The sequence below is a fragment of the Stenella coeruleoalba genome (genome assembly GCF_951394435.1).
Source record: "Stenella coeruleoalba genome assembly, chromosome: 5".
Classification (NCBI taxonomy): domain Eukaryota; kingdom Metazoa; phylum Chordata; class Mammalia; order Artiodactyla; family Delphinidae; genus Stenella; species Stenella coeruleoalba.
In genome coordinates, this window is record NC_137150.1 from 65,713,939 (window position 1) to 65,735,525 (window position 21,587).

Genomic DNA, 21,587 nt, shown 5'->3' on the forward strand with positions numbered 1-21,587 from the left:
GGATTCCCAGCCTCTCCATGCTGCATTTAGCCTGGGTGTTATTGAAGATATTTCACGTGTTTCTGATCATCTAATCCAAGTCTCCTAAATAGTAAGAACCTCTCCTCTTCTTCGTAGTCTTCTGAAGTTGTAGGGGCCGAGCAGGTTTCCTCCGTATGCTTAAGCAGCTTCAGTTTCTCACACTAATTTTGCCACCTATCGTGGTAAATGTGTCCTCAGCCGGAAGTTAGGGGATACAGGGTCACAGTGGGTTTCTTGGTCTGGTTCTACACTATATGTGTTTCTCTTTACCACACTGGTTGAAATTTCTCCATGGGTAAAATAAAAGTTATTGGACTAGATAAATGACTTTTTTCCTTAAAGTTTAAAAAATAAAGTTTTACTTTTCACTTTGAAATAATCTCAGGCTTCACACAAACGTTGAAAAATAGTATAAAGGATTCTCACTTAGCCTTTATCCAGTTTCCCCAAATATTGATATCTTACATAATCATAGTACAGTTACCAAAATTAGGCAATTAACACACTGACCACAATACTTCTTGCTAACTTACAGACTTTATTCAGATTTAATCAATTGTTCTATTAAGATTCTTTTTCTGGTCTAGGACCCTGTCCAGAATCACAAGTTGCATTTAGTTGCCTTGTCTTCTTAGTTTTCTTTAAGCTAGGATAGCTTCTCAGTCTTAGTTTGTCTTTTATGAAGGTCAGTGACTCTTAACCAGGGCTACATGTCAGAATCATGTGGGGAGCTTGTCAAGATACTTGTGTCTGGGTCCCAACCCCAAAGTTTCTGATCTAAGAATCGTAGAGTGGGGCCTCGCTGTATGCAGTAAAAGAAAGTGCTTCCTGAGATGCCGATGCATACCTTCCTTTAAAAGTCAGAGCTGTTTCAACACCTCAAGCACTACTATTTTGTGTTTCTATTCACATGACATCTCTCCTTCCACTTCCTTCATTTCCCTGTTCCTCTTCCATTCCCAAGTCTCCTTTATGGACAGAAACCTGACCCTCCAACATTCCTGGAGGATTTGAAGGAGTTTCTAGATACATTGTGGGATAAGATACTGTTAAGACTTATCTACAGACCTTTTATTGCAGAAGAAAGATCAAGTACAGTATACATGGTTGCAGTGTTTCTTGAGATGAGGGTGTCCCCATAGCCAGGTGGTGACTTAGGGATGAAGACTCAGGGCCTGTATCCTGAAGACATGCTCCAAGTAAGTTAATGTGTAAAAACAATGACAACAATAGCAATGATAGCAACAATGGCAAAACTAGGTGGCTACTTTAAGACCGATGTTATGAACTGTCCAGCTATGAGCATGATGCAGAACCTATGACACCCCCGCCCCCAGTACTGTAGTGTATTGACCTTATGTCAGTAATTGAAAAGGGGCAAAATGGTCCATGGTAGAAATACATATGTTCATTTTTTCAGAGTTCAATTCAGTTTAATATAATATAGATTTATAATAATAATCATTTATAATAGTAATATTATTACTATTCATCAAGCATCTCCTGTGTGCTCTATGTACCCTCTAAAACAGAGAGCCTGCTCTCAAGGTGCTTACAGTCTATAGGAGAAACCAGTAGATCTGCAATTAAACTAACAGAGAGCAGAATATGTGCTCCAATAGAGCTAAATCAGGAAGGAGCAATATGTTGTCACTGGAAGTGACGATGGGTCACTCTATCCAGATATAGCAGTGGTGAAACAAGTTTAAATGAGCTATTTAAAGTGTTTTTATTCTGAAACTATCATCCCTCCAGCTCCATCACCATCTTTAGAAGGAAGGTAAGCTTCTGGCCTCAGTGGCCGCCACAGGGTGACGTCCCATCTCCAAGAAAAAAGAGTATTTTTGGAATAGTCTCTCAGCACATTGATATCTGTTTGCCAGCTTCTTTTTTCAGTGTTAAGATTTTTTGTTTCTCTAGACTGTTGCCTCATTCTGTGTCCACGGCATGAATTTTTAATTTTTAAACTGAGAGAATTTCACTTTTTGGTGTGGGGCTAAAGGTATCTCAATAGTTGGTAGAAGATTGACGCTTAGGCTTAAATCATTGCCCTGTTTATTTTGAATGCCCATCTTCGGAAGCCAAATTATATGGTGTGTGGTTTGTTGTTTCGGTGGAAATTACTGTCTTTTTGTAAGACAATTGACACTTGGTGGATTCAAAAATGCTATTTGGTTTTAGTCCATTTGCAGAACCAGACTGTCCTCCTAATTTCATATTATTTGAAAATCATTCAGTGTTTCTTAACTAAGAAAGTGAATTTGTTTTTCAACAAATGGAAACCACTATGTGATAGAGAAACACAGTATACTTAGGTATGATGCCCTAAGATGTTTCACCTTCACACAGCCTATTTATTTGTGGTCAAACATGAGGACTACTGAACTCAGTGACGACCCAGGGATTCCGTATTAGCTAGATGTAGAGTGAAACTGTCCATCTGAAAATCAGGGAGACTTCATCTACTTTAGGATAATCATTCCTCCTGCTTTTAATTTGAGAATCTGAAAGAGCATTTCAAGCTAAGTTATTTAGAAGGATGACGGAGACATTACATTTTGGCTTGGGTAAATATAGTGATGCATTAAAATTAAACACTGGCTTAAGTAGATTCTGCAATTCATTTCAAAGTATCTTCCTTTTGATTTTTTAAAAATGCATGCCTATAATTCACATTTATTGTATAACAATTAAACCAAAAGGAGAAGGCATGAGCTGTAGACAACCATCCCATGAGCTACAGACAACATTATTAACGTATACAAAATGTTTATACAGAAATAGTGCCATATTATAAACAATATTCAGTAGCCCATTTTTTTTCTCACAAGGTAATGCATCAGAAACAGTTTTTCATGTACTTGTCCCAGATACTCCATGACTCACACCTTCACTAGATGTAAGTCTTTGTTCAGATATCACCTCCATGAGGCATTTGCCAACCTTTTTCTTTAAAACTGCAACGTTCCACCATCACCCTAGCAGTCCTTTCCCCCTTCCCTGCCCTATATATCTGTATAGTACTTATCAAGATTTGATATCACGTATGTTTTATGTAATTTATTTTTTAAGTGTTCTTCTTCTCCTGATAGAGTATAAATTACACGAGTGCAGCTCTTTGTGTTTGTTTTATTTATTTGTTTGTTCGATGTTTCCTTCTGGTGTCTAAAATAATCCCTGGCACATAGAAGGCGTCCAATCAAAGACTAAATAGATGTCAGATCTAGATCAACATCATCATTTTGATGGCAACACAATTTTCTAGTGTGTGACTGACTTCAATTGATTTCTTTTACCCCAATTTTATCGATGAATAGTCTGATCATTTCCATTGTATTTCACTGTGATTAAGATTCTTTAACATGCTTCCCTGTATAGTCTTTAGTCACTGCTTTAGTAGGATAATTTATTATAAGGGGTATCGCTGCATCAAAGTGTATAAACATTTTTAAGGCTTTTGATACCTGTTGCCAAATTTTCTTGAGAAAGTTTTATCTTTAACACTCCTATTTATATATAAGTAGCATACAAAAGTGCTGAATTTCTTATATCATCTTATACCATTATTGTGTTCCATCACTCTTTAATTTTGACCTTTCGTTTAAATAACATGACTTAGAAAATTAAGTACTATCAGAATCAAAAATTTGTTTTTTAGTTAAGCAGCAGAAAATAAAAATGGAAGAAAAGTAGAAAGGTTTCTCGTCTAATATATAATTATATATAATAAAAGCATGAACTCCAAAAATGTCTCGTGTGAGAACTAGAGAACTGAAGCTACTTGGTTGAGGTCACATATCTTCTCATTTACAGATGACGATGTGTCATTTAAGGGGGGCAGTATTGTTGCTATTTTGATGACAGTGAGGACAGGGAACCAGGGATGGCCAACCTTTCCCTGATAATTATCACTTCTGCCCGTGAGTTCTCAAAGGGGTTGCACACTGAGAGAACAGGAAAAAAAAGGAAATTCAGGAGCTGCCTACTGCCTCAGTAGCTCCATGAGTGCTTAATCCAAGAAAGAGGTCTGTGTGGTCACTGTGAGATGGTGCCTAGGCTTTGGGTCTGGGAATAAGCAGGCTTTTTATCCTATCTCTAATAGGAGCCACACATTGAGTAAATCTGTGCAACCCCTTTCCTATTTTTAGTTACAACCAATCGGTAGTAACTAGATTGGGAGAAGACTGGGAGGTGATGCATTCAATGGGACTTATCCTCAATGGTTCCTTGATCTCTGCCATATCCCAGTATTTCCTGGTGGCTTTTAAAAACTTATGACACATTCCTAGGTACTGAAAATTCTCTTTTGAATTGTGTGTATGTGTTATTTTAAAATAAGTGGGTAGAACAATGACCGGTTAGAAACTTGTATAACGAAAAGTGAGTTTCTCTTCCACTCTTGTTCCCCAGTTGCAAAATTGATCTTCTTAGAGGCAACTTGCCTTTAACAATTTCTTGGGAATCTACTTAAAAGATACTCCCTGATATTACGGGCATATATGTATATATGTTATTACACAAATAACATTTACTTAATGTCATAAACCTTAATGTCATAAAACCTTGATTTTACCCAGTGTGCTTTCTGATGGAGTTTTCTTGGTAGCACATCTGTCTTAATGCTAACTGAAGATGGATTTGAGGGTAAAATTGTAAACAAAGTCTTCAGTTGCTTGGTGTCATAATAAATTGCCTCTCATTTATGAGGAGAATGCTGCAGCTGTGATATAACTCAACCACCTTACAGAGATTTTTCACTCCTGTTTGTTTTATCTTCTCACTTGTTCTCTTTTCTCAACCTTGCTCGGAGAGCTTCATCATCTCAGATTTGGTCTTCTCTACTGAGTGGGCAGATTCAGACTCAGCTGCTCTTTTGTGCAAAAGTGAAAAGAAAAAAATGTCATCTATCATGTACACGTTGTACAAGTCACTTACATACAGTTTAGCTTAGCAGTGTTCAAACTGTGGATTGAGACCTATTTATGGGTCACAGTCACTTTAGTGGATCACACACAACACCTTTAAAGTAAATAAATAGCAGAGAAAGTGTCAGTGTAGATTACATGCAATAAGTATGGTTTCATGAAACCCTTGTTTCAGATATACATGTACTTACACATGTCCAGATAGGAGTTTTGCATCATCATATAAAAGGTTATTTCTTTACTCTGGGTTCTAGTAAAAAAAAATGTCCAGAGTCTCAGTTTTAACTGGGTTGATCTGCAGAGTGACACTGTGAAGTGGCTATTGTTATACTCATTTAATAGGTGAGGAGAACTGAACCTGAGATGGTAGCACTGCCTTTTCCAAAGTGAAGGGTAGAGCTAGGCTTTGTGTTTTAAGTTTTTGGGCTTGAACTTTTGTACTGTTTTCTTTGGAACATATTTCCTTTCTCTGTTAGTTACTACTAATGGAAAAGAGTAACTGTCTTTACTTGAAGCTTATGATTTGGTCACCATAATTATTTTTATTTCGTGTGTGTGTGTGTGTGTGTGTGTATGTGTTCCAACCCAGTCTCTTGTGTACTCATAATTTAAATTCTTAATTTGAGGAGCTGCAAAGTAATTTTATTTATAATTACCTTAAAGTTTAGATTTTCCTTAAACAACCAGAATTTCTCCATTTAAGAAAGTTAGAGAGCCAACACCTGCCAACCGCAAGAGCCCTTCACGTGCGGTCCACAGATCTACATCAGCATCACCTGGGAGCATGTGAGAAATGCAGAATCTCAGGCCTCAGCCCCGACCTGGCGAATCAGAGCCTGCACTTTAGCTAGATCCTTTTGGTGATTTGAACATGGATGTTTGAAAAGCACCTAAGACACCAGGTCATTTAATAAAAAAAAAAAACAATTGAGTGATTAAATGGCTTTTTATTCAATTAGTTTTTCAACCTATGTTTACTGAGGGATGACAGGACCCAAACGTTATGCCAAGTGGTGGGGATATAAAGATAAATTATGAGTGGGCTCTGTTTGTTAGGAGTTTCAGTTCTCGCTAGGAGAGAATAAATGCAATCAAGTATTATAGATGCTGGGATAGAACCTGTATGAGGCACAAAAGGGGCTGTTATCTAAACCTGCGTGTGTGTGTGTATGTAGGTTTACATGGATATTTGGATCAAGAAGAAGGAGAATGATGCTTGCTTTTTTTTTTTTAACCATAGTAAATGAATCCAGACTTTATGGATGATCTGAGTTTGATTACTCCCTTCCTTGTATTTTTGCACTACAACCATACATAACCAGTAACTTACCATCTTCTTTGTTGGTAAATTCTTGTTATTTTCTCCCTCTCATGGGGGACTTCGTATCATGAAGGGCTAAGCAAACTGTTTTCAGGTAGCTGCCTTTTATATATGCCTGAGCCATGTTATTGGGGTAACTACAGTGGGTGATAACTCAGTTACAATCAAGTAGCCGCATCTGCTTCTCAGTGCCACTGCCTTTTTACCCCTAGACTAGAAAGGGTAGCTTGAGAAAATATAAACGGCTGGGTTTCTGGGAGTTTTTCCTCACTCTCTTCAAGTTAATGGTATGCGTAACGGGCTATTTTCTGATGTCAACTGGAATAAAGTAGTGTTTGGCAATCGGGGATATACGACTTTATTTGCCGAACTCACCGTTTCACTGCCTTCTGGTGCTACATCTGGCACAAAGCAAAAACCTTTTGAATATTAGCTCAATGAGGTGGGATGGTTTAGAGCAAATCAAGCAAGATCTCTTCTTGCTTCTCTCCAAGGCATTGTGAGCGTACATTTCCAGCTCTGTATTTCACTGGCAGTGTAACTTTGGAGTAAATCATTTTAGCTGGTCATTGAGGAATAAATGTATTTTGCGTGTGGGGTAGGCTTTGTATGGTGAGGAAAAGGGTAAGGAGGAAACCAGGTTTATAGACATGTGTCTGTGACTACTCTACTCCTAATAAAACCAAATATTTCTTTCTTAGCTTTTATGTATCACTGCATTCCCCAGTTGCCTGATGTGTGTCCATTTTTGGCTGGCCTGTTTGATTTATTCAGTGCCCCTGTAATTCACAGGGTCTGGGAGTTCACTTGGATTTCCCCAGCAAGCCCAGAGGGCAGGGCATGCACTAATGTGAAGGTCTACATTAGCATTGCTGGTTGTAAGATACTACAGCTGATTCCGTCCAGGTGCTCTTTCCTCTAGGAGGGTTGCCCTGCAAGCATCTCAGCCAGGTGCTCTTTCATCATTTGAAGAAATCTACTGAAAAGAAAAGGATCTTCCCCCGCAACATTTATATACACACATTTTGTTCTTTCCTTTTTGTCATCTTCCTTAAACATGGAAATTGTACCTTCTCTCTTAAGCTGAACTTACTGATACTTAGAGGCATTTCCCTCTGTTGACCTGCCTGTGAAAATGGTGAGCCTTAAGTCAGAATTCTCATAATAGTTCTTAGTCTGATTTAAAACTCTTTACGAAGAGTTTTTCGTTGCAACTGACTTAACTAGTCATGCTTCCCTTCAAAGGACCGATTTTCTATCCCTTTATCATGTGTGTGTGTCTGTTTTCTACGTTCACCCAGTCCTCCACACCCTTTTAAAATATGAGCTCCGCTCTAAACAATGTAGCAAGAGGCCTATGATGGGGCTTCCCTGGTGGCGCAGTGGTTGAGAGTCCGCCTGCCGATGCAGGGGACATGGGTTCGTGCCCCAGTCTGGGAAGATCCCACATGCCGCGGAGCGGCTGGGCCCGTGAGCCATGGCCACTGGGCCTGCACGTCCGGAGCCTGTGCTCCGCAACGGGAGAGGCCACAACAGTGAGAGGCCCGCGTACCGCAAAAGAAAAAAGCCTATGATGATTGAGCTTGAAAGATGGAAAACCTTGGTCTAACTTAGTAACTGATTAAAATAAGCAGATACTTATTATGAGGTTATCACTATGACTTTAATAAATCTGCGTAATCTTGCCTAGAACACATGGTCTAGATTTATGTTGTTTTTAAGATATTTCTTTTAAAAAAATACGTTGTATTTTCTTTCTCGGTTCCTTTTCACCCTCCCAGGACTCTCATCAACCTGCACCTCACTATATTTAATTTCTATGACAGAAGTATAGGGTCAAGAAGGATATAGTTGGAAGGGACCTCAGGGACAGGCAGGTGTACTTTTTATTCTAAGACAAGTTTGCTCTGAGAATTTGGGCAGTTCCTGTGTCTTCTGTGGGCCTCTGTTTCTACCTTCATAATCTGATCCTCAAGATTTTGGTCAGTTCTGATACTGTTTAATGCTCTGACAATTCCTATGACATAAAGCATCTGGTAAAGTATAAGAAGGTGCTGAGAAATCCTCTTTTAAATTGAATATGAAGAAGACATAGGTCCAGCTAGAACATTTGAACCTGAAAATTAAGCTGTGAAGTAGAATTTGATCATCAAGTCTCCATCAACCTAGACTTCTTTGCAGATCACCTAAAACTTCATTGTGGGCTTTTGTCTCATACATTATGACTTCTAAAGGTAGAAAAGATCTTGGTGACGATCCTTTTTGCTTGATAGGTATTTCATTTTTTTATTTGAAGGCCAGTGAATTTCTCAGTCCCGGCTGCACATTAGCATTATCTGGGTTTTACAGGAATACGGGCATCTCATCCCTTCTCCCCATCCCTGAGAATTCTGAATGCATTGGTATGAGATAGAGTTTGGGCATCGGCATTTTTACATAAGATTCCTTGGTGATTCTAGTATCTAGCCAATGTTTAGAACTCTGAGGTGGAGTTCATAAAGATTTATGAGACTTATAATTTTAATAAGGATATAGACAACATATATCTTCAGATGTGCACACCCAGAAGGATGAGAGAAGTAGAGATATTTCTATATGACATGCCATTGAACCTTTCCAATTCTATGGGGTCCAAAGTAGGAATACTATGACACTTTGCTTAATGCAATGGTTCTCAAAGTGTGGTCCCAGGCTCAGTAGCACCAGCATCACCTGGGGATTTATTAGGAATGCAAATTATCAGACCCTGACCCAGACCTACTGAATCAGAGCTTCTGGGGGTGGGACCCAGCAATCTGTGTTTTAACCAGACCGTCCAGCGATCTTAGTGAGCTCTAAAGTTTCAGAACCATCAGCATACAGAGTTGTTGTGGGCGTAAGAGGTAGCCTAGGAAAATCTTAGCACTGTGCCCGGTGCATGGTGAGAGTCCAAAAAACAGAGTACTCTAAAGATAGTGTGTTTGACTTCTTGGTAGCCTGAATATGGCTGGGAGCTAGACTTGACAGCTGTTAGCTACTCTTCCAACTCTAAGACTGTTACTTTTTAAAAATTTATTTTATTGAAGTATAGTTGATTTACAATGTGTTAATTTTTGCTGTATAGCACAGTAATTCAGTTATACATGTATGTGCATTCTTTTTCATATTCTTTTCCACTATGGTTTATCATAGGATATTTGAATATAGTTCCCTGTGCTATATACAGTAGGACCTTGCTGTTTATCCATTCTATATATAATAGTTTGCATCTGCTAATCCTCAACTCCCAATCCATCCCTACCCCACCTCCCCCTCCCTCTTGGCAACCACAAACCTGTTCTCTGTGTAAGACTGTTATTTATAAGGCAAATGGAGCTCAATTGAACGATCTCAAAGGTGTATCAGAACAATCAGTCCAAGTCACCATCCTTCCACTGTGAGATTTAGACTCTTTCTTTTCTGAAGACATAAGTTGTGATGTTTTGGTACTATCCAACAGTGACTCATGGAGTGGTAGAGAGTATACCACTAAGTGTTGAACAGCTGAAATGCAAGGAAAAACTATTTATCCATAGAGGAGGACAGTTCCCCAACCCGTCTAAAACATTATTGCTAAAAGGAAAAGGGCACATAGAGAAATTTTTTTCAGAAAATGAAGGTTTCCTTTTCTTAATAGAATTTCTTACAAAGAATATTTTAAAAGATTCCATACCAAGAACCCATAGCGATGTTAGGTTTCCTAGTATCCTAAAGCCTGGATAGTGTATAGATTTCCAAATTGGATGTTTCCTATTCCAGTTTCTCCTAATCTTGTCCTGCACACACTTTTAGATTAGTCTTTAGTAAATCATATTCTTAGAAGTGTTTCCTTCTCAGAAATCCTTAATGGATCCTCACTGCATGCACAATAAAATTCAAACTCTGTGCTAGATGTGGAACACACTTAAAAGCTTATTTTTATACTGCTTTAATTTTTATAACCTTCTAGTGTTATTTTACATTCTTGTGTTTATGCTATATTGTAACTTGCTTTTTATTCTCTAGACCCTGATTTTTTTTTTTTTTTTTTTTTTTTTTTTTTTACCATTATGCCTCTGTTTTCCTTTATTTCTGTCTAGCATGAACTTACTATCTACATCATAATGTTCAGGGGCAATTTAAATTCTCCAGTAAAGCTTCCTTGTTACTCCAAATGAATGTAAGCTTTCCTTTATCTTAACTTCCAAAAGAGTTTGTAGAGCTTAATAAATTGAACCTTGTGTTACCTTACCTGTTTATACATTTTTTTCCATCTCTACTTGACTGAAAATTCATTGAGGACAAGCAACAAGTCTAATACACCTCAGTAATCCAGCGCTCCGAGCACCTTCCCTGTTCTGGCTAAATGTACTTGACACGCTTCTACACCGGCTTTATGTCACTTCTAAGTATCCTGTCTGGTCCTCATTCTCCTGAAAGTTAAGGATGCTAATTAACTGAGGAGAACTTAGGGAATAATTGCTGTGCAGGACAAAAAATTATGTGTCAAAGCCAATTACAACGCAGTGAAATGCCAGCTAATGCAAATCTCCCTGACTTATGATGGGGTTACGTCGTGAAAAGCCCACTGTAACTTGAAAATATTAAGTGGAAAATGCATTTAATACACCTAATCTACCAAACATCATAGCTTAGCCTTGCCTACCTTAAACATGCCCAGAACACTTACATTTAGCCTACAGTTGGGCAAAATCATGTAACACAAAGCCTATTTTATAATAAAAACTTGAGTATATTATGTCATTTATTGGACACTGTACTGAAAGTGAAAAACAGAATGGTTGTGAGGGCACAGAATGGTTGTAAGTGTATGGGTTGTTCACCCTGGCGATCTCCTGGCTGACTGGGAGCTGAGACTGCCTGCCGAAGCCCAGCATCGCAACAGCATTGCACCCCATATGGTTACCCCAGGAATAGATCAAAATTCAAAGTACGTTTTTTGTTGAATGCCTGTTGCTTTTGCACATAGGTGGAACCATCGTAAGTTGGGGACTGTCTGTGTTTGTAAGAGTGCTATAGTATTGCATCCGTGTTAATTTCATGTGTGTGTTTCCTTTCTGCAGGTGATTTTCTTCCACCCCCGCCTCCACCTCTAGATGATTCCAGTGCGTCTCCATCGGGCTCTGGGAACTTCCCTCCTCCACCTCCCCTTGATGACAGTGCTTTCAGGGCACAGGTAAGATCTGGGGTTGAAGTCATGTTTATAAGCCATGCTAGGAATCCTGAATTCTGAGATTGTTTCTGTGGTGGATAAACATTTATCCAGAGCCTACAGAGAGAGCTTTACACCTCACAAAGCACTAAGGCATTTTAATGCCAGCTGCCCAGCTCAAGCTTCCCAGAGTTCTGCTGGCTTGCCCTCTGAAGCCCTGGAAATCCTTTTACCTACTAATTTTATTTTGAAACTGAAAGTCATTCTTTAGGAATGCCATTTGAGAAGTCCACATTTTCTTGTTATCCTGGAGACACACAAGCAGGCTTTTTTATTGCCTTTTTTCTCTTTCCACAGACGTTGCATTCTAAATGAGTAAGGATGATATTTTAAGGTTCTGGTTGGCCACTGTGGGTACTAATTGGTCAGCAACATCTTTCTAGCAAAAGCAACAGCAAAATTTCTTAGGTTTTCTCTTCTGAGTGAGGTCAGGCGTGCACAGTACGGTATGTGTTGACTATTCAGAAGTATCTGTGCTCCAGGGAGTGTTGCGAGCAAAGTGACTCAGGGCTAGATTCAGTAAAAGTTCTCAGCCTGTGTTCACGTAGAGCCACTACTGACCAGCTGCCACTGTTTAGGCAGGTAAATGCCAGTTATGTCCGGAAGGAAAACTAAATAATATTGTCATACAATTATTGTCATATTTTTAGGGGTGATGATGTTACTGTAGATACGTCAAAGAAAAAAATCCTTATTTTTTAGAGAAATGTCGGCAAGATTGGTGAATGAAGTGAATAGTGCCTGGTATTTGCTTTAAAGTCAAAAGAATCTAAAAAAGAGTGGGTGGGCTTCCCTGGTGGCGCAGTGGTTGAGAGTCTGCCTGCCGCTGCAGGGGACAAGGGTTTGTGCCCCGGTCCGGGAGTATCCCACATGCCGTGGAGCGGCTGGGCCCGTGGGCCATGGCCGCTGAGCCTGCGCGTCCGGAGCCTGTGCTCCGCAACGGGAGAGGCCACAGCAGTGAGAGGCCCGCGTACAGCAAAAAAAAAAAAAAAAATCATATTAGCACCTACCTCCCTATTGTACAGAATAAATAAGACAGCATATGTAAAGAACCTGGCGCATAATATATACCCAATAAATGTTATCTCATTATTAAAAAAAATAAAAAAGAGTGGGTATGTATATATATATGTATATATGTGTGTATATATATATATGTACGTATAACTGATTCACTTTGCTGTACACCTGAAACTAACACAACAGTATAAATCAACTAGACTCCAATAAAGAAGAATCGTAAGAGTAGGGAGCTACTGAGTGAGAAAATATTAGCTATGAGTTGATAATTGTTGGGTGCATGGAGGTTTAATTCATTATTTGTTCTACCTTTGTATATGTTTAAGATTTCCCATAATAAATTTTAAAGAGGAAAAGCCATGGAAAGTAACTGCTTAAATAGTTCAGGTCATTGTGTCTTTTTTTCTCTTAAATTTCAGGTTAGAGGAGACAAAGGTAGAAATGATTAATTCACTCAACAAATATTTCTGTGCTCTGTGTGGGCACCTTTATAGCACTAGGTATTATATAGCAAAAAAGACAAACAGGGTTCTGCCCTTATGAAACTTACATGTTAGTAAGGGCTGTTCTTTGCATATTGTTTAATTTATGCAATTAACACTTTGTTTAGTCTATCTTCTTTCTTGAATAGTTATGTAACTATTTTGTAAGCATTTAAAATCTTGAGTTCTGAAAAGTTTGCTTGACCTTGTGACAAGAAGAGTTGTGTTTGATACTAGTTGAGCAGCTTATTCTTGTCACATGATCTTGACCAGGTCACCCTAAGGCCCACTTTTCTTGTAATTAAAGATAAGATAACTGTATCTACCTCTAATAATTAAATGAAATACAGATGGATTTGAATATACGAAACTATAATCACCTTACAGATATTTTGATGTTATAAATGTCGCCATATAAAAGTAACAGCGACAAGAATAATAATAAGGCTTGCCAAGGGTTTCATTAAGAAAAATCAAACCTGGGGCTTTCATAAAATTACAAAAAGTCTTTTTCTGTATAGATCTTGTCCTGTTAACTATATCCAAACTATGACTTTGTTTTTGAAAAGGAAGGAAATAAACAAAAAGCCTGTTGCCATGTTGGCTTATGTTCTATAAAACAGAAGGACGAAGGATAAAAAAATAAAACAGATTTTGCCAAATGGAAAAGGGCAGATCTGGTAGGAGAGGTGTGTTTTTATTGAATATGTGGAAGATTGTTGGTAAGTTCAAAAGAAAATGGGCAGGGACTTCCCTGGTGGCACAGTGGTTAAGAATCTGCCTGCCAATGCAGGAGACACGGGTTCGAGCCCTGGTCCGGGAAGATCCCACATGCCGCGGAGCAACTAAGCCCGTGAGCCACAACTACCGAGCCTGTGCTCTAGAGCCCGCGAGCCACAACTACTGAGCCCGCGAGCCACAACTACTGAGCCCACGTGCCTAGCGCCCGTGCTCCGCAACAAGAGAAGCCACCGCAACGAGAAGCCTGCGCACCACAAGGAAGAGTAGCCCCTGCTCGCCACAACTAGAGAAAGCCCACGTGCAACAACAAAGACCCAACACAGCCAAAACTAAATAAATAAATAAAATAAATTAAAAAAAAAAAGAAGAAGAAAATGGGCATGTCCTTTCCTTGTGTGGTGGTGATGTGATGTGATAGAGGCTTGGTCCCACTCTGGCCATATTTGCCCCAACTTTAGATTTGAGCTACGATGGAACTCAGAGTAATGTAATCACAGGAGAAAATTCTGCACGTTTTTCTCCCAGCCAATGGTGAAAACTCCTGTTGCCAAGTCCAAATTATAGCTGGTAAATGTGTGTTTTTATGTAGAAATCTGTTTATGTTTCCAGCCAGATCTTCAGGTCAGAGCCAAAAGAACCTCTATTAAGTGTGACTCTAAGAATTATAAGTTTTTCAGAACTGAAAGGGACCTAAGAGATCATTGAGTCTAAACCTGGTGCCAGGCATCTAGTTACAGCTTTTCAAATACTTGCTGAATGAATTAATTCCCTCTCTTCACAAGTGAGGAAACTGAGACCCAAGAAGATGTGGATCCTATCGTTTCTGACAGAACTCTTGAGAAATCTTGACTCTTTATCTGTCCTTCCTCTCACTGTGCACGTGATTTTGCTTCAGGCCTCTCAGGACTCTGAGGTTCCGATGAGGGGGTAACATGCTTTGTTTGGAAGGACCAGGTGTTGTTGGGAGTTTTGCTTGTCTCTGAATTTCTGATGTATGCTGTAAACTTTTTTCTTTTTCCTTTGCAAAAGGCAAATATTTAGTGTCAAGAATTCTTGTTTTGAGACTTCTCATTTTTGTGGGAAAAGATGAATCTTGGAAAATCAATGAGAGATTTTCTTTTCTGTCAGTATCAGTTCGAGCCTAGTGGCTGTAAGGTTTGGGGTGACCATTTAGCAGTCACTTCATTCATTCATGGTAAGTTGAATAACTTCTATAAGTCAGACACATACACTGGGGTTTATAGCCTTAGAACTTGTCATCATGGGTCTAGTGCCCTGAGTCTCAACGTTGGAACTGTTAGCTTTGTTTGATTTCATGCCACAGTTGGTAATTCCTTTCTATTTCAGCCAGCCAATGGGCAGGCATATAGCATTGTTTAGAGAAGTTTTAAAGGGGCAGAATACGTCATAGGATTTCAGGTTTGCAAGGGAATTAGAGATCATAACTCAAGTGCCTTTTCTGTCGTTTGACTCTCCTAATTTTTTTTCAATTTAACAAAATGTTTATGGGTGACTACTACAGCTAAGGCAATGTTGAAGGCCAAGGAATAGATCAGATACAACCTCCGATTCAAGCTTGGAAGATGCATATATACCCAACTTCTAAATTAAGGTGTTTCGTAGTAAATTATTCCTTAGTCATCATGCTTTGATCAGAAGCACAATCTTCGTCCTTTGTTGAGGTAGAGGGTGGGGGAAATAAATTAACTCTGTCTGGAGACATGCAAGAAGGATTCTTGGAAACAATTTCAATTGAACTGAACTTTGATGGCTAATTAGGGTCTTAATTTTCCAATGGGGGAATGGAATTTTAGGCAATAAAGCAACAAGTATAAGAATACAGAATATTCTGAAGAATATTCTGAAATCATTGCAGGTATTTGTTACTACTGAAATATAAGGTTAACATCCCCAGGTCTGTTGTTGGGTGCCAAGTGGTGCTTTTAACACACCATCAGACGAAATGTGTTGCCCTTGTGGGAAGCCCTATGCAAATAGCTCTGAGCTGTCTGGTAGACTTCCTTGAGCTCCTCAGGGATTTACCTGCTGATACCTGATGGCTTTGGGTTCAGGTGCCCGATACTTAACTTCCCCTTTTTATGACACGTTTGCTTGACTTTTTCTTCATGACCACCAGCTGATACCTCCTCACTCTGCCTCTCTCTTTGTGGCCCAGACCGTGGCTTGCTTTTACGTGTCTGTGACCCTGGGCTCTCACCTTTCCAGTTCCCATCAGCTCTTCCATCCCTTCAGGCAGATGGCTGCCTTTGCTAGGGTACCTCCAGCCCCTCCACCTCAGAAAACAGACTGTCTCATCCATTGCTGGTTACTCCAGGTATTACAAATGTCTTTCTCTTATTGAACTGAAATTTGTCCCTTTATGATTTCCTCATACTGATTTTCTTCCTACCCACTTAGAAAATGATGTGCATTCAAAGGAACTGTCAGGCCAGGAGAGAGAGAGGTGGTGTCTGTCTCAAGGGGGTAACCCATAAAACTCCTGAAAGAGGTCACTTTTCTGAGGAGAGCATGAAAACAGTGTCATGTGAGCTATTCACTGAACTTGGGGAAATGCCCAGAGTTTGTTGAAAAGAGAAGGAAGAAGAGAGATTTCTTTTTTTTTTTTAATTTTTAATTTTTAAAAATTTTATTGGAGTAGAGTTGATTTACAGTGTTGTGTTAATTTCTGCTATACAGTGAAGTGATTCAGTTATATATATGTTCTTTTTCATATTATTTTCCATTATGGTTTATCACAGGATATTGAATAGAGTTCCGTGTGCTATAAGGTAGGAGCTTGTTGTTTATCCATTCTGTATATATTAGTTTGCATCTGCTAATCCCAGACTCCCAATCCACCCCTCCCTCCCCTTTCCCCCAACCTTCCTTGGCAACCACAGGTCTGTACTCTATGTCTATAAGTCTGTTTCTGGAGAAACTTCTGAAATCCTTTATTGTCTTGTCTTAAAGTCAGGGTCCAAAAGTTTGTGGGCCAAGTCATTTCTACTCTTGTGAAAACAATTTCAAAGCTCATAGATGTATAGGGTGGATTGTAGTCATTTATCTACTTACTCACTTTATGTATTTCATTTATCAATAATAGCTTAAAAATCTATTGATGTTTCAGTAGAACTGGAACTGAAATCTGTGTCCTGTGACCCTTAGTCTAGTGCTACCATGATAACAGGTATGGAATGACAGAATTTGACTTGTAGACGTAGAGAACTCAGGCCCCCAGCCATGGGCACATTCATTCATGAGCTCACAGAAATAGGCAGCAGGCCTTGCTTTATTTATATGGTTTGGACATACCCTACCATAGAAGTCATCCCTTCTGCTACCTGGTAGTGGGGTGAGGAAGGAAGAGGCTCGGTGAAAAAGGAGATCCAGTCTACAAAAATTAAGAGTAGAGACGCGATATTGTTAGAGCAAAACCAAAATGCTCAGGAAGAACTTTAATCCACTCTGAAGTGCTTACCCTTCCTGTGTAGTGAGGATATAAGACTATCTTGATCCATGAAAACATACCAGAGGAGTGAGCATGATGCTTATTTCTTCGTGGCCCTTTGCCTTGTTCCTTTGGGTCTCGTGTTCGTGAGGGGCCCTAGTTGATTTGTAGGCTTATTTGTGACCCTGGCAACAACAGTAGCAGCAGCAGCTGGCTTCGTGATTATCTCCTCCTTTTACGGTCCACACATGTAGAGGAGTGTATGTTTAGCAGGGCTGGTGGGTTCTTAGGCATGTCACAGCCTCCGGGCGGTGTGACTTTCTAGAAGCGAATGTCGGAGTTTTCCTGTTTGCCTTTCGCTCTGAATCATCCTCTGATTGGGTATTCAGGTGAGAAATGAGATATTTTTGGTGTCTAGACTTATAAAAACTTCTTTGAAAATAGCAGGCCACAGCCGATAGGGACTATTCCAATGTTTCATTTAGTAATTTGACCCTTTCTCTTGAATGTCATAGTTTCTCTTCCTTGTTTTTTAAGAATCTATTTTAAAAGGTAAACCCTTTCCCAGGGATCGATAGTGGAGTAGGTGTGCACCCACAGGCTCATTCACCCATATCAACTCAATCACCACTGCTGCTACTCTTCTGAAATAATCTAGGACACATGCATGTATTCTGCAGTGAAAGTTTGGCTGATTGCTGGACAAGAAAAGTCTTATGGGGAAATAGGTTGCGGTCAGTTCTGTTGTGTGTTGAGCTAACCAATGAGGTTAGATTTGCTTTAGCTCCTGAGTTTCTTTATTGGGAGTAATTTACAATATTTGCATATTTCAGAAAATTTCCTCTGCCCAAATTAAGTGAAACTTAAGTTGGTTCTTTCTGAGTCAGTGGAAGTTTTTATCCCATTTTGTCTTTCCCATCAAGAACCTTAGTGATTCCTTCAAAGCTGAAATACGTTTATTTATTTTTTGTACATCTAAAAAGTAATGCATGTTTTTTCTTAGTAATGTAAATAAATCAAACAATATGGAGTAAATATTTTCAAACATGTTTCTCTATCAAGGAAAAATTATGATATGCATATGTGCCCCACTCCTAATATATACACCATATGAAGTTTGAGCACTCCTTTTCCTGCCTCATCTAAAGTATTATTAACACAGTTTGGAGAATGTGTTGCAATATTTTAAACTTTATAACACCTCTTTTTAAAGAATTATTTCTCCATTAAATTGTACCATCACATTATTAATAAACTATAGCTTTTGTTTATTGCATTGTTTCTTGTTTGCTATTTCTTTTTCTTGAATTCATCATATTGGCTCTTTTATGTCCTTTTTTTTTTTTAATTTCTTCCTCCTATAGTACTTTGTAAAATATTTATTTATTTACTTACTTACTTATTTGTTTATTTGGGAAAGGCTACATGGATGATATATTTTCTAAGTCCTTGCATATCTGAAAATGACTTTTTTTTTGGTTTCATTGTTAAGTAAAAGTTTGGCCGCAGTAGAATTCTAGGGTCAAATGTTCTTTACCTCAATATTCAACAAAGATTTCTATGTTATTTGTATCATTCAGTCTTTAGTGTTGCAGATGAGAAATCTGATGCCAGTCTGATTCTTTTTCCAATTTAGTAACTTTTTCTTGTTTGATCTGTAAGCTTTGTTTGTGGGATTCAGCAATTTTCCTACACTGTTTCTAGATACAGCTTCCCTCACCCTCACCCTCACCCCAGTATTTCTACTCAGCATTCAGTGAATCTGTTTGATCTGAGGAGTCAAGTTTTTATTTAGCTAAGGGGGATTTTCTTGTGATGTTGGGAAAATGAGTTTTAATTTTTCATTTGCCGTTTTCTTCCTTATGGAACTCCTATTTTATGGTTTTGGACTTTTTCTCCCATTCTTCATATTGGTATTCTTTTTCAATAGTTCTACCATATGGAAGAATCCCTCTTGCTTGCTTCCTTTCTTTATTTTTAATTTTGTGGTGATGATGTACTCTCAAATTATAAATGCTATATACACCTGAATTTAGGGAGAAAATGTGCTTGGGGGCCGCTCTGAATCTGCTGTTCTGGTAGACCTAGCTCGCTTGTACTCCAAACTTTATCTTTTATCTAAATCAGAAACATACAGTCCTGTACTTGCCACTTTTTTCTTTTTAATTGGAGTATAATTGCTTTACAATGTTTTGTTAGTTTCTGCTGTACAATGAAGTGATTAAACAGACCAATCACAAGTAATGAAATTGAAACTAATTAAAAATCTTCCAACATACAAAAGTCCAGGATCAGACGGCTTCACAGGTGAATTCTATCAAACATTTAGAGAAGAGCTAACACTTGTCCTTCTCAAACTCTTCCAAAAAATTGCAGAGGGAGGAACGCTCCCAAACTCGTTCAATGAGGCCACCATCACCCTGATACCAAAACCAGACAAAGATATCACAAAAAAAGAAAATTACAGACCAATTATCACTGATGAACATAGACGCAAAAATCCTCAACAAAATACTAGCAGAGTCCAGCAGCACATTAAAAGGATCATACACCATGATCAAGTGGGATTTATCTCAGAGATGCAAAGATTCTTCAATATACACAAATCAATCAACGTGATACACGTTAACAAATTGAAGAATAAAAACCATATGATCATCTCAATAGATGCAGAGAAAGCTTTCGACAAAATTCAACACCCATTTATGAGAAAAACTCTCCAGAAAGTGGGCATAGAGGGAACCTAACTCAACATATAGTCCTTTAAATAGTCAGCCACAGGGTGTGTGTATCCAGTCGTCACTGTGTGGGAGACCAGGGAACGGGTTTCCCTTAGATACACATGCCAAGAACAGAACAACAAGCATCAAGGCTATTTATTAGTTGTGAAGATCCATTGGCAGGTAGCAAAGCCCCTGTTTTACATGCTGTACATATATGCCCAGTGAGGGCAGCAGTAGGCTGTGGCCAGCCCTTCTGCGGGGTGCTGTCTGCTTGAGTTCTGTTTCCTTCCTCACTTTTTCCCCAGTCATGCCTTTCGATGACTATGTCACCAGGAGTGTCAGGGATTCTGGCAAAGTACCTTTTATTAGAAAGAATGAACTCATTAAGTGATTTCACTGCTGTTTTGACTGGTTTTCAGTATGTACCCCAAACTTTCTTTTCCAAGAGCCTTCCCCACCCCCTCACCTTTCTTGTCGAGGCAGTTTGAAGTCAGCTTAGGTATTGCTATCTTTTGCTATTTATCTCAAGCTCACGCTGCTGCCCTTGAGGGCGCCACCACAGAAAAGCCCTCCCTGATTGCATCATCTAGGCCAAGTAAAACTTCAGGGACAACATAGTATGATGGTGAACGCTGTAAGTGCTGATCCAGACTACCTGGGGTCACACGTGGCTCCCCACTCACTAGCTATGTGACTGTGATCGTGTTATTTAACCTTTTCATGCCCCTGTTTGCTTATCTGTAGAATGGGAATAATTGTTGTACCTGCCTCTTTGTGTTGTTGTGAGGTTACGTAGAGAATATCATATGAGCCTGCCATAGCCTAGAGCTTAGTAAATGTTTACCGTTGATGCTATTACGGTTACCCAGTTCTGGGTTAACTGTTCTCTGTGCTGAGTTCTGGCATAGTTATTGCTGTCCTTTGCTTTGTACCGCACCTCCCCAAGGTTCACTAATGATGTGCCACACCCCGCCAAGGTTCACTTGAGGATTTTAAGGCTTTTTACCAAAGAAATACTCCCACAAGCTCTTTCGTCAAAATGATTGAATTAAATAATCTTAGCTCTCTTATGACTCTAAAATTCAACGCCCCAAGGTGTTATTACCAATAATAAAATATTAGCTTTTTATAACTTCATAGTTGTTTACAAACTGCAAAATACTGTATATTATTGAATTGATCTTCACAAGTAAGAATAGCACACATTTAATTTAACAAATACAAAAAAAATTAAGCCTCAAAGATTTGAGGAAGCTAGCTTAGATTTCACAGCAAGTTTCATGGAAGCAGTGATTTATTTCTGAATGGATAAAAACAAAAACAAAATGCATTTAGGGGACTTTTAAGCCTCTTGACTTAGTATCAAATCCCTTCAAATGAGAGAAGGCAGATCATTTTAAATTCTCAAAAAGCAGCCAAAGTCATCAATAATATGTGTTTATGGCTAGTGGCCAGGGGCCACCAAGATAGCTTTCTTTGTAATTCTTTAGTGGAAATAAGCACATCTTCCATCCCAGCCTCCGGCGTATTCCCTGACAATCCCCTCACCGATTGTACCATGTACTTCTTATCCGTGGATTTGGTAAGGAAGCCCTATTGGGCTCACAGATCCTTTAGTTCCTTTGTAGTTTACGTAATCCACTCAACATGAGAACAAAACAACTTGATCCGAAAGA

General features: G+C 39.0%; 1 protein-coding gene across 6 annotated transcripts in view; it reads left to right on the forward strand.

Moving 5' to 3' along the window:
• LPP (LIM domain containing preferred translocation partner in lipoma) overlaps positions 1–21,587 on the forward strand; it is a 695,014-nt gene that overhangs the window by 296,484 nt on the left and 376,943 nt on the right. For all 6 annotated transcript variants that reach the window (XM_079921711.1, XM_079921716.1, XM_079921713.1 and 3 more), the window contains one exon: positions 11,349–11,461. In XM_079921711.1, the coding sequence (XP_079777837.1) occupies positions 11,349–11,461 (113 nt within the window). The remainder of the gene's footprint in view (positions 1–11,348; positions 11,462–21,587) is intronic.